The sequence below is a fragment of the Monodelphis domestica genome, chromosome 4 (genome assembly GCF_027887165.1).
Source record: "Monodelphis domestica isolate mMonDom1 chromosome 4, mMonDom1.pri, whole genome shotgun sequence".
NCBI classification, from domain to species: Eukaryota; Metazoa; Chordata; class Mammalia; order Didelphimorphia; family Didelphidae; genus Monodelphis; species Monodelphis domestica.
Window position 1 is genome coordinate 413,317,234 of NC_077230.1, and position 12,838 is coordinate 413,330,071.

Here is a 12,838-nt window from a genome sequence, read left to right on the forward strand (position 1 = left end):
ATTGTAAAACCAGCACCATTGATTCAAGTTGAAAATTAAATATTATATGGCGTGTGTGTGTGTATATATATATATATATATATATATATATATATACACACACACACACATATATATATATAGTTCATCTCAAATTCTAAAAATTATACCTGTTAAGATCAGTCAACTTAATAATGGCCAGAATTCCTCCTGCACACCCTCTCTTAGAACCCCACCCATCTCAAGAAAGTCTAGAAAACTAATAAAAAAAACCGGTCTCCAAAATTCTTCTCAATCCTTTTATCTTCTCCATAAACCATGAAATATCAAAGGTCTCACTGCAGAGTATTTTTTAACAATTTTTTAAGAAATTGCTGGCATCATAAAGAACCAAAAGGTAAAAAATCCAAGTAAGACAAAACTTCTAAGTTAGTCTTTTGAAAGTTCATTCTACTCTTTCCAAGTCTTAGCTACAGGCCATTCTCTAACATTCCTCCCAACCCCCCCCCCAAAAAAAAGAAGGAAAAGAAAGAACAGGGGGATGACTCAAAGGAACTTGAATTACAAGCTTAAGCCATGAAGCACAGAATGACTGATTTTAATATTAAACAGGTGTTCAGTTACCATCTATTCAAGCCTGATCATGGTTGGCTTTTACAAACTGCAGCAAAATTCCAGGCTGAGTCACCTAACTTGATACCAAGCTCAAACTCTCCAGATTCCACTCCCCATCACCACAATACAATCGGACCTACAAGCTTTTTCTAATGAGAAAAAAAAATTAAACTGAGTTTTCTGGGTATTTTGGTATTTCCCTGGAATTTCCCCTCCCCAGAGAATGTATTCCCAGTCTCTATGAGTGAAAGAGAAATGAAATATTTCCAGTAAAGAGACTGGGGTCAGAGTAGTTTAGGCTTTCATTAAAAAGTCACATCCCAGCAGCCAGCCTAGACTCAAGATCCCACCCCATCAGCCCCAGCAATTGTCAAGGAAAAAACAATGTCCAAAAGTATCTAGCTCTAGAGCCTCGAGCGCCATTCATAGGAATTGTTTTGAACTTGGAAAGAAACAAAGTTACCTCAAAACTGCTGGCCATTTTCCTGTAACAGCCAGCAGCTCCCACGATGGAGTGCAAGAAACAAAGAGCAAATAAAGATTAGTCAGAAAGAATTGTCTTTAAAGCCAATTGATACAGTCCTCTTATCGGAAAAAACCCTAAGTTTGTACTGCCCAGGCCACCCTTTTTCCCCTGTCATAGAGGACTGAATTACATGACTCCTGAAGAAGACCAAAAAAAAAGAAAGAAAGTAAGGTCATTGGGTCAAATAAAAAACAAAATGTTTATGGTCAGAAGCTACTGTATCAGTGAGAGTGAAGAGGCTCTCTAAGCCAGCCTGGGGATGGGCGGAGGGATTAGTTACTAAAGAGTACCGGAGGGGAGGGGAGGCAGCCCAATTATCCACGTATGCAGGTCCTCAGTTTCCCAGCACTGCAGCCCCGTGGGGCGATGTGCTGGGGGGGGGGGGGGGGGGGCACTCGGCTTGCTCTACAAGGAGGTGGCCACGGGGCTGCGGCAGCTGTGCTCCAGGAAGCAGACTAGTCGGGGTTCTGGTGGACTCAGGGATGACAGTCCTTCCAACCTCAGTATTCTCACTCCAAACAAAGCCAATCTTTTTCAAAGCATTTCAGTTGAAACTTGCATAATTCCTCCAGTGGAGAAATCCTCCCAGCACTTGCGCAATCCTTAGAAAGCGCCATTCTAAGGGCTTGTGAAATCTCCTCTGTGCCACAGAGTCCAGTCATCTGCAGGCAGGGCCGGGCGATCAGACACCTCCTGGAGGGAGAGACAGACAGCCCCAGCAGACAGCCGCGGCGGCGGCGGGAGACGTGGAGGCCCGGCAGCGCCCCTCCTCCTGCTCTGGCTCCTCCCTCCCCCATCCTAAGGCTGTCCTGGACCGGGAAGCTCCCAGAAAGGCTGCCGAGGGGTCCCTCCTGGAGCTCCTGAAGCCGGGGGTCTGCGATGGCGAAGGAGAGCCACGAGACGCCCCTGCCCGTGCCCTGAGCGAGTTCCACTCAGCCAGACTTCCTTACACTGGATATCCTGTCTGCTCTTTCAATGCCCTGACTCAACATTTCAGACAGACATTACACAAACCGGCTGGTGAAAAGGTTGAGAAAGCGAGGAGCAATCCAAGTCAATGACCTTATTCTTCAAAGCAACGCCATTGACAGAGGAGAGTTAAGGAGAACCGAAGGACAGAGGTGGAAGCAGGCCGCCCCGGGGCCAGCAGCTTCCACCCAGGAAGGCAGGGAGGCGGCCAGCCAAGGCGACAGACACCCAGAGGGCCACTCCCCGGCAAGGGCAGCGGCCTCACTCGGGAAGCCAGATGGAGGATCTGTCTGTCCAGAAATCCAGCAAAGCCCGGCTGCCCTGGGCTTCCTGCCTCCCCAGGCAGAGGCTGGGCCGGGCCAAGGACTGGCTCCCTTCCTCCTTATCTCCAAGTTGCTCCATTGAAAACACAATTACAGCTTTTAAGATGCGGCGGCCCCTAGGCCCCACCCCTCCGCCCTTTTCGGAAAAGCCAAGAGGCAGTTTGGGAAGGCCCCATTAGCATTGATTTTCCTATCAGTTACCATTACAACCTCATCCAAATCAAATTCACAGCAACAGCCGGGCGGCTTTGGTATGGAAGGCATCCATCCCCCAGCCTTGGGTCTACCGGTTTAAATAAGAATCCAAAGAACAATCCCTACTATAAAAATGCAACGCGGCCAATTTACATGGGGGCTCAACATTTGCATCCCAAAAAACCAAGGCCGAAAATCACTCACCCACCGAGAGCCCAGGGACCCCCTCCCGCTCCCACCCTCAGGCCCTTTTTCTTTAAAGCTCCCCAGTAGGGGACCGATCCAAGGGGCCAGGCCAACCTTAAAGCCCAATATAAAAGACTGAGAGTATTTTTCAACTTGTGAGAAAGACTGGACAAAAGAAATGGCTGCATTTACCAAAAAAGAAAAATCCAGGGTCGTTCTAAAAATAATTTGCTGCCCCCCCCCATACTGGGTGAGATTTCTGGGACACCCACGTCAGCTGTGAGTGGATGCGATCGGAATTACAGGGACCCCCAAGGCCCAGCAAGATCAAATGACTTGCCCACAGAAAGTGAGGAGCGGCCAGGCTTTGGTGCTGCCTCCCAAGTCCAGGAGGAGCTAGACTTTGGGTGAACTCTAGCGTCCATCAAGAACCCAAGAGAACAATGGGCTGTCTCTGCCCAACTCAAAATGACCAGTTAGCAGTAGCTCCAGTTTTCAAAAATCTGAATAGAACTGAACTGGGCGGGTGCGGAGGGAGGAGGAGCTTGAATTTTAATCTCTGGGGTACTTTCTCCAACTCCCTTTATTTATGTTTACCTCCTCCAGGAAAAAGAGAGGTTTCCAAGGAAATAGTCAAGTGAAAAGAAGACCTCCCGCCATCTCCCTTCTTCTCCACCTCCTCCATTCCCCAAAATATCTGGCTAAAACATTAAAAAAAAAGAGTTGAGCTAAAACACACTTTTGGGGGGACAAAGTTCTCTTCAGAGGAGTGTTCATGAACCTTACCCCAAATCAATTCATTCTATTAACTGCTGATATTTTATAATCGACCTAAATTATCATATTTGAAGGGTCACTTTCTTATTTTGTTCAGAGCCACCTTGAAAGGCAGATGATGGAAAAGCATTATCAGACCCATTTTACAGATGAGCAAATGCAAGTAAAAATTGCCCATGGCCACAAAACCAGGGTAAAAGCCTGAGTGTGAACCGAGGTATCTGGACTCTACCTTGGGGGCCTCCTGAAAAGGGATCCTTTCTCTGACCTACTTTCTCTAAGAATTTGGGGAATCATGTGGAGGGTGTGTACACAGTTAAAATAAACCATCCCAAATTTCACTGCCTATTTCTGCTGCAAAGAATGCTGAAGTCATAAGAAACAATAACTATTTCCTGTCTCTTGAAGAACCAGACAACATATTCCTGCCATAGGAAGAGAGAAAATAGCCCAAACCTCAAACTTTGAGATATGAGGCCACACAGAACTCCCCCTGTCACCATCGGAAAAGTGGTAGCACCCTGTGACATTGTCAGAGACCCAGTGGGCTTGGGAGGCAGATTCGCAGGCGCCCGGCCAAGGCAGCAGCAGGAATTGCCACTCTTTGGGCAAGCCTGTCTCCCTTTTGAAATGACAGCACTTTGTGTGCTAAAAACTCCAGGCAAATTTTGCTAGATAAGCAAGAGAAAGGAGGACAACTGTGGTTCGGGTGAATGGGATGAAAGGGCCTGACCAGAGTCCTCTTGGCCACAAGTAAAACTCCTCAGAGCATCTTTGGGGGCTGAGAAGAGCCTCTTCTCCCTCCCCGCCCCCAACCCACCCACCAACATTCTGTATTCATTAAGTATTAACCTCCTCACCCTGCCGCCTAGGACTTGGGAAATTACAGAATAAGAACACCCAGGAAGAGAGAGAAAATGACTTCTCTTTCCCTTCCAACCTACGTTCCAGGGGCTGTTCCAAGGGGAAGAAAGAGAAGGAGGTAGGAGTGCGGATTCCACTCCAGTCCTCTCACTGCAGGGCCTTCCTGTGCCCTGGAAAGCCAGAGGAGCTGCAGGGGCTCCCAGAGCCATCTAAGTGTGTGGCTTTCGACCTCCTACACCTTTTTCATTCGACCAGCCACCAGAGAAGGCATCCCACATTCACTTTAGTGACTCAATTTCCAGTCCTGAAAAAACGGCTGATATTTGCTTCTGGGCAAACACAGAAGGGTTTTCGCTTCCTTTCAGTATTTCCAAAGCTTGGCTTAGGGGGCTGTCAAGTGTGGCAGCAGCGGACCAGCTTCCACCATTGGACACAAGAGGGGTCCCTGCCCCTTCGGGGCCTTATAAATAGATGTCACCGCCGGTACAAACCTCACACAAGTCCCCCTTTATGGGATCCAGCACACACACCTGGTCCAAACAAAAGCTACTTCTGTCCAGGACTCAGGCAGCAACACAATTTGGCAGGGGGGAAGGGGGGGGAGAGATAGTAGCTTTCCACTGGGATGGCTCCTGGGTGTGCTCACTGGCCTGCAAATAAAGGGCTCCAATGCACTCACAACTGCCTGGCTGCCTCCTATTTCCAAGACAGGAGGAAGACCTGGCACCTAGCAGGCGGTTAATAAATGTTTGTTGACTGCTTCATCAATGGTGAAGAACTTCTAAGAGTTCTCACAAACCGGCACATCGACAGCAAATGTTTTCCTCTCCGTGATTTAAAAATATAAAACGCAAAAAGGAAATAAAGTTCTGAATGAAAGAAGCCGACCAAAAGACAACTGGGTTTGTTCCAGGCGACGTGCCCAGGGCACTCACCTAGCGAGTCCAAGGCTGAGGGTTCCCTTTGGCTCCCATAAAATCTATCGGCTATCAGTGTGCCGTCCCAAGGAAGCAGCCTCAGACCAAAATGGCTCACCATGAGGCTGAGGCAAAGGATAAGCAAGCACACCGAAAGGCCTTCCTGCTGAGTGGGACCCTGAAGACACTAACTGGGAGCTTTCAAACAGTAGTGCCCAGAGACAGAGAGAGGAAAAAGCCTGTGGTGGGGGAGAGGAAAGGGGCGGGGAGAGAGAAACATCAATATTCAGAGGAAACCAGGGCAGAGCCAAGCAGGGCCTTGGCCTACAAGAACTGAGGACACCGAGGGAAAGCTGGGTAAAGATGAAGCGAGGTGACTGAGCCAGAGAGGGAAATAATCAAAGCTGGCTTTTACATGGTGGGGTTTCGGTTGGGGTTTGTCCACCCCCCTTCCCTCCCTTTCAAGAGAATCCTATGAGGTTAAATACTAGATGTATTCATTCCTATCTCCATTTTCCAGAGGAGGAAACTAAGGTTCAAAGAGGTTCCTGTGATCGGGCCTGGATCGGGACACTCGTGTCAGAGTCCCATCAAAGCCGCTCCTCACTTCACACAAAACGTGGCCTTTCCCCACTCCACCAGTGGTCTCCCTTCCTTCCTGCCCTTTGAGGATCTGAGGAGAACCGAGAAAAGGCCAGAGGGGGAGAACTAGGGAGGCCAAGGAATCCGTGCAGGAGAAGGGCCTGGACTATCTTCTGAAAGCTCTCTTCCCAGGCCCTGGCCACTCACTTTAGCTGGCCTCCTCCTGGGAAGTCGCTGCCGGTATTCTTCACTCGGAGGTGACTGTCAGTCTCCAAAGCAGGTAGGGGCACTTCCTAGCTAGAAGCAGATCCGGCACCCAGGAGGGTCACACCGAAGTCCGGGCTCCCTCGACCTCAGCCTCCTGCAATATGTGGCTTTACCAGGAGTCCTGCTTGGAACCCCAACTCCCCACCACAGTCCCAGACCAAACCAACCCCAGTCAAAAAGAAATACCACAAGCATACAGACAAACCCACACGGAGACAAATATGCAAAAATGTCGCACACCCCCTGCTCACAAAGGATCCTCCTTTCCACAAGCTGTGGGCTACATGACCTAAAAATTATTCCAGTGTTATTTGCCTCTGGCACAGTCTAACAGCACGCAGAGCCCATTTGAATACATCCACAATTACCAGTAAACTGCACCACAGTCCCAAGCCAGGGATCGCTGGTGGCTTCTCCAAGAAAGGAAAGCAAGCTTCACCCCGGAACACCCGAGCCTCGCCAGGGAGAGACGAGGGTCCTTCCCAGGCAGGAAGTGTTTACATGGGGCCCTCACTGCGGCCGGCTCCCTTTCTGAAACTTAGCCCACTTCTGAAGTGACAATCAATCTCGAGTTCAGCTAAGCAGCCTTCCACACTGCAACCCCTCCACGCCCCTCCCCGGCCTCCTCCCGGGCACCCCCCCCCCCAGCCGTGCAGGGACCCGTCTACACACAGGTCAATGGAGACCTGCCACTGGATGTAAGTGCTTGACTAGCTAAGGATAGACAAACCATTAAAAACACATCCACCTCCAACTAGAAGAGATAATTTGCCTCATTACAGCAGCCCTCCTACAATGGTTCTGACACTCAAACTGGAGGAACTCCCAGAGAAACTGGGGTGGAGAATCTATTCACAGATTTAGAAGGGAAAAAAAAGTTTGATGCAATAGCTGAATTAATTAGGCCTCCCAAGAATAGCTGCGCGCAAATGCAGCATTTTCTATGTGCAATTTAATAAGCCTGGATCCTTAAAAGAAAAGTTACAAATACTTGAGGGTGGGGAGGGAGCTGAAGGGTGCATTGAAAAGTTAATGAGAAGCGCAGTGAATAGTCTAAGTGTCTAATGGGGCTCCAGATCTGCCACAGCCCAAGACTCCTGCAGGATCACACGAATACTCGGGCCCTCAGCAAACAACAGAGCTGTATTGTCCAAAAGGCTTTCAGTATCACTCTTTTCTGTGTTTCAGAGAGCGAGGGAGGGAGGGAGGGAGGGAGGGAAGGAGGGAGGCAGGCAGGCAGGCAGGCAATGAAATACTTTTAGTCCATAACAAATGGCAGGCCCATCGGTTATTCAGACATTCAGATGGGGCTCGGGAGCTCCTGGAGCCTATGGCTTTGGTGCCCGCTGATTAGGACCCATGCCAGGTGCCAAACAGATCTCTCTCCTCACACAGGGAATGCTGGGATCCAGAGCCTGGCAGACAGGCCCCGCAGACTCCCAGAGTCCATCACCGGAGTCAGGAGTCTGCGAGTCTGGCTCTGCCACTGACTCCCCTGCAACCTTGGACACCAAAAGACACCTGCGCCTCACTAGCTGCTTCCCGGCCTTGGAGAGGGCAGGATTAGCTTAAGAAGCCCCCAAACTCGTGGGATTTAGCTCTTTAGCCCTTCTCACACTGGCATAAAATCTAATATCTCTTCCATGTCTCCAGCCAAAAGTCAATCACTGCGGCCACCACTAAAGACATCCAGTTTCTTCCACCTGACCACAACCCCGACTCCACAATGGCTGCTGCGCTTAGATCTTTCTCCGTTTGGGACCGGGTGCTTTTTTTAATTCGAGAAGTCTATAGAGAGGTTCTCTTCCCACCACAGTTTATCTTTGCAATTGCTAAGTAACCTGGGAAAGCATTTACATTTAATGCATTATGCATTTTACCCACACTAGGCAGCAGAATTTAACACACTGACCATGGGGGGGGGGGGGGGGCGCAGAGAAGATACGGGGAGTGTCTAAAGTGGCTTAAGAGAGAAGGCCAGAGGGAAATGATCCCCAACCTTTCTAGATCTTATGGGTCCCATCACTTCGGGGCGAGGTCACACTCTCTAGCACGGATCTGCAATCAAAACACTCAGAGGAAGGAACGGGAGGCTCCAGGCAACAAAGTGGCATAACAGGGTTCTCAACGTTCAGGGTGGGACTTTTCCCAGTTCCCAATCCCGAGCATCACCTTAGTCATATTGGGACTAACCTTTTGCAAGCTTCTGGCTATGGAGTGCTCCCCAGGGTGGGGGTGGGGTGGGGGCGGCAGAGGGAGGAAAGGCGGGGGAGAGAGAAAAAGGGGTACCGGAGCAGGACTTTGGCTAGCAAGGGGACCCCGATCAGAGACACTAACCCTGGGTGCTTTCCTCTTGTATTTGTTGCCATAGTCGAACTTCTCCTTCACGTCATCCAGGCACTGGCCCAGCCTGGCTTTCTCCTCTTTCCCAGTGTAATCCTGGCTCAGGAGGATATAGGCCCTCCAGTTGGCCGAGTCGAAGCCCCAGTGGCAAGTCCTGTTCTCCAGGGCCTTGTGCGAGTGCACCACGAACTTGTGCGGGGGGTACATGAGGCGGCAGTCCAGGCACTGGATGCAGGCGGCGCTGGGGTTCACGTAGAGCTCGGGCACAAGCAGCCCCTTGCACTTGCCGAAGCACTCGTGGTACACCCTGAAGCTCTTCTCCGTGAGCTCGAGCTCCAGGGCGCTGGCAAACTCCTTCTTGCAGTGCGGCGGGTAGGCGCCGCCGTAGAGCAGGGCGTTGCAGAGGCGCTCGGCGTCCGTCTTGGTGATGAGCCCGCACGAGGGCGCCGAGAAGGGCAGGATGCCCATGACTTTGAGGATCTCCAGCTGGTCGGCGGTGCAGCGCGAGCAATAGATGTGCAGCTCGTCGCACACCGAGTTAATCTGCTGCAGCGTGAAGTCCCGCAGCACCGAGTTGAGGATCTGCGGCAGGCACAGGCGCTTCTCGCCGCCCACCACGAAGCACGAGATGGTCTCGCCCTCCAGTATGGTCTCGCAGCGCTCCGTGGAGCGGTCCGAGGGCATGAAGAAGGGGCCCGGCATGACGGGTGGCGGTGGCTGAATGGGGGGCAGGTGCAGCACGGGGGGCGGCGGCGGGGGTTGGGGCTGCTGCGGCTGCAGAGGCTGCGGGGGCTGCGGGGGTTGCGGAGGCTGCTCGGTGGCGGCGGCGCCCGGGGCAGTCGCGCTGGGCTCCTTGGCGCTCTCCTTCTTATACATCTCCTGCGCCCAGCGCGCCGAGAAGGCGGCCGGACCGCCCAGGGAGCTCATGGAGCTCAGGTGGAACTGCTCCAGGGTCTTCTGCAGCCCCGGGTGCGGCTGGAAGCTGCTGCGGCCCGGGCCCACCGTCTCCATGGTGCGCTCCGGAGGCTCGGGGGCTCGCGCCCGCTCCCGGCCCAAGCCGCCGCGGCCGCCCCCGCCGCCCCCGCCGCCGCCGGCCCGAGCCCCCCGGCGGCGCCCGCGGCCCCGGCCCCGGCCCACCCCGGCCCCGGGGTCCCGGGGAACGAGCCCCGGCGGCTGCTGGCAAATCACGGCCCCGGCGGCTTCGCCCTCGCCCCCTCCCGGGCGGTAGGGGTAGGCTGCCGCGGGGAGGGGGTAAGGGTCCCGCCGCTGGTGCGCGCCCGGGGCTGGCGCCACCTCCACATCCACGCGCCCCGCGCCCCGCCCGCCGCCGCCGCCGGGGCCCCCCGCGCGCCCCCCGCGCGCCCCCCGGGCTCTAGGCGCGGGGCATGCCCCGGCGCGCGCCGCCAACGCCAACGCCAAGGCTCGCGGGGCCGGGGCTCGCGGAGGGGGGCGCGCGGGCAGGGGCCGGGGCCGCCGGGGCCGCCGCAGCGGGGGCCCGGGCCGGGGCCGGGGCCGGGGCCGGGGCCGCGAGGCGCGAATCTCCGGCGCGGGTGCGGGCGCGGGGCCCGCCGGCCTGGCCGCCTCCGGCGGCGGCGGCGGCTCGCAGCTGCGCCCGGCGCGCTCCTCGGGCGCCCGGGCCCCGGCCCCGCCGCTCGTGGGCCGCCTCAACGCCGCCCGGGGCCTCCTCGCGGCCGCCGCCCGCTGCTCCGGCTCCCTGCTGGCTGTGCCGCCGGCTGGCTGGCTGGCAGGCGGGCGGGCGGGCTCAGTGCGCCGAGCTGGCGGGGAGGCGGCGGCTGCTGCTGCCGGAGAGGCTGGGGCTGTGGCGGCGGCTGTTGTGGCTGGAGCTGCTGGGGCTGACGGTGGCGGTGGCGGCGGCGGAGGAGGACGAGAAAGAGCAGGAGCTGGAGCAGAAGGCGGCGACAGGAGCAGCGGCGGCGGCGGCGCGGAGCTGCGGGCACAGAGCACACATCCTCTCTCCTCGGCGCTCCGGCTCGGACTGAGAGAGCGCCTCGCGCTGAGCTCATGCCGCCGCCGCCGCCGCCGCCGCCGCCGCCGCCGCCGCGCGCCGCTCGCCCCGCCCCCTGCTCCCCCGCCCGCGCGCTGTTTGTTGGTGTCTGCCTCAGTCATTGAATCGGGGCCAAGAATGTGACCAACTCCCCAGGCTGGGCTCTTCCAGGAACAGCCGCCCCCCCCTCCCCGTCTCCCCGCCCGCCCGCCTGCCTGCCTGCCTGCCCGGCCCGGCTCGAGCTGCCCCTCCTCTCCCTTCCTCCTCCCCTCCTCCCCCTCCCTCCTAGGCCAGCCCCGGGTGCTGCTGCTGCTGCTGCCGCTGCCGCCGCCGTCGCCGCCGCCGCCGCCGCTGCTGCCGCCACTGCCCGCGGGCGGAGCCGGAGAAAGCAGAGCTGGCCCTGCTGCCCGCCCGCCCGCGCGTGTGTGTGAGTGTGTGTGTGCGCTCGCGCGCGAGTGTGTGTGTGTGTGTGTGTGTGTTCAATACACACACCACCAGCCCCCGTCCAGGAGCAAAAGCCGAGGGCAACAACAAACACACGTACAACTGCGAGCGACACAAAACAAGGAGCCACACACCATTCCGTACAACACAAAGCAGACACACACAATTGCCTGCCACGCAAACCGAGGAGGCACAGCTCCCTCCAACACAAAGACACACACACACACAACTGTGAGCAACACAAATCGAGGAAACGCACACAACTCCGTACAATACAAAGCAAAGACAACACAACTTTCCGCTACGGGAACCACAGAGACACAGCCAGGTCCAGGACACACAGCTGCACCCAACAGCGCACAGCAAAACAATCTCCCTGCTGAAGACGCACAACTGCATGGAGCCCAGAGCAAAAGCCAGCACGCAGCTCGGCTTGCCACACACAACTTGAAGCAAGATCACGCCAACTTGGCTACACACAGCCTGAGGGCAGCCAGAGCTGCTTCTGACCCAGACCCAAGCCTAGGTCACCCAACCCCCCACCACAGCAAACCTGGCACCACCCACAGCCTGCAGAAACCATCCTTAAAGGGGCAGCTAGGTGGAACTCCTGGATTCAAAGGTGGTCTCAGAAACTTCCTAGCTGTATGACCCTGGGCAAGTCACTTAACCCCAACTGAATCATTATTTTTTTTTCAAGAAAATAAGGAGAAAAAAAAAGATTTCTAAACACAACCTAGAAGGGACAAACAAAACCCACCACCAAAGCACAGCCCCTGCCTCCTCCCATACACCCCCACCAAAAACCCACCACAAGGGATCTGTCACCGCATAGCCCTTCCAATATACCTGGCTGGGCACATAGTAGGCACTTCATGTTGGCTAGTTGGGATTGAATAAGCGCCACTGTGTCGTTCAGCACTTGGCCTCCTGGCTTCAAAGATGCCCCCCTCCAGGAAGGCTGAATGGCAGCCACCACAGCTGAGGAGGTCCTCCCCTACCCCTCTCCTCTAAGGGCTTCCCAACCCCAGAAAAAACTACACTGGCAATCAAAGACCTCCCTGTCCCACCCCAGCCTCTCACCCCAAAGGCTCCTCCTGCGACCACTCCAGGAGCTCCACACACTCAAGCCACGGGAAAGCTCGCCATAAACAATCCCTCACAACGCACACAACCACAGTTCAGGCGACAAAGTCCCAAATCCCTGACGCATCCTTGTGCCGGCCCCCAGCACTCATCCCCAAGCAGCACTGCGGGACTGAAGGGAGGAGGCAAGAGTGGGCGTTTGGGGGTGAGAAGAAGCCCGGCCCCAGCCTTCTAGGTCCCCTGCCCCTGCCCCAGTGCCAGGCCAGGTCTCAGGGAGAGGTGAGAGAGAATTCTGCCCTCCGCTGCCTCCTGGCCCAGGCTGGCTTCAACGGAAGCAGACCATGGGAAGGGGGGAAAGGGTGGGAATGGAGGGGGGGCTGGGCTGGGCCAGCAGTGGGCAGAGCAGGGAGCCAGGCCACAGGGCAGCCTGCCAGGCCACCACGCTGGGCCATGGGGGAAGCCCTGCCTGCCAGCCAGAAAGCAGAGGGCTGCGCCCAATTTGCAAACAAATTTGCATAATTTTTTTAATCAAAAATAAATGCACCGCAACCATAATATTTGCTCAGGCTTGTAATTTCCTTGATAGACAAACAGAACGTTTCTTGTTCAAGATTTCTGGCAAGAAAAATTTATTTATTTTGTCAAAACCCAGGCTCTCTGCCTCTGACAAAGCCCCCGGACTTGGTGGGGGACCCAACCTGGGCTTGACTTTAGGTGTCTGGAATCTGATCTCTATAAAGGATCCAGTTAGAAAAGCCTA

General features: G+C 55.3%; 1 protein-coding gene across 1 annotated transcript in view; it reads right to left on the bottom strand.

Moving 5' to 3' along the window:
- The window catches only part of SKI (SKI proto-oncogene), a 143,238-nt gene extending 133,234 nt beyond the window's left edge, over positions 1–10,004 (bottom strand). Inside the window, 1 exon segment of the mRNA XM_007505820.2 lies at positions 8,538–10,004. Coding sequence (XP_007505882.2) covers positions 8,538–9,554 — 1,017 coding nt within the window. The 5' untranslated portion in view covers positions 9,555–10,004.
- Positions 10,005–12,838: the final 2,834 nt, after the last annotated feature.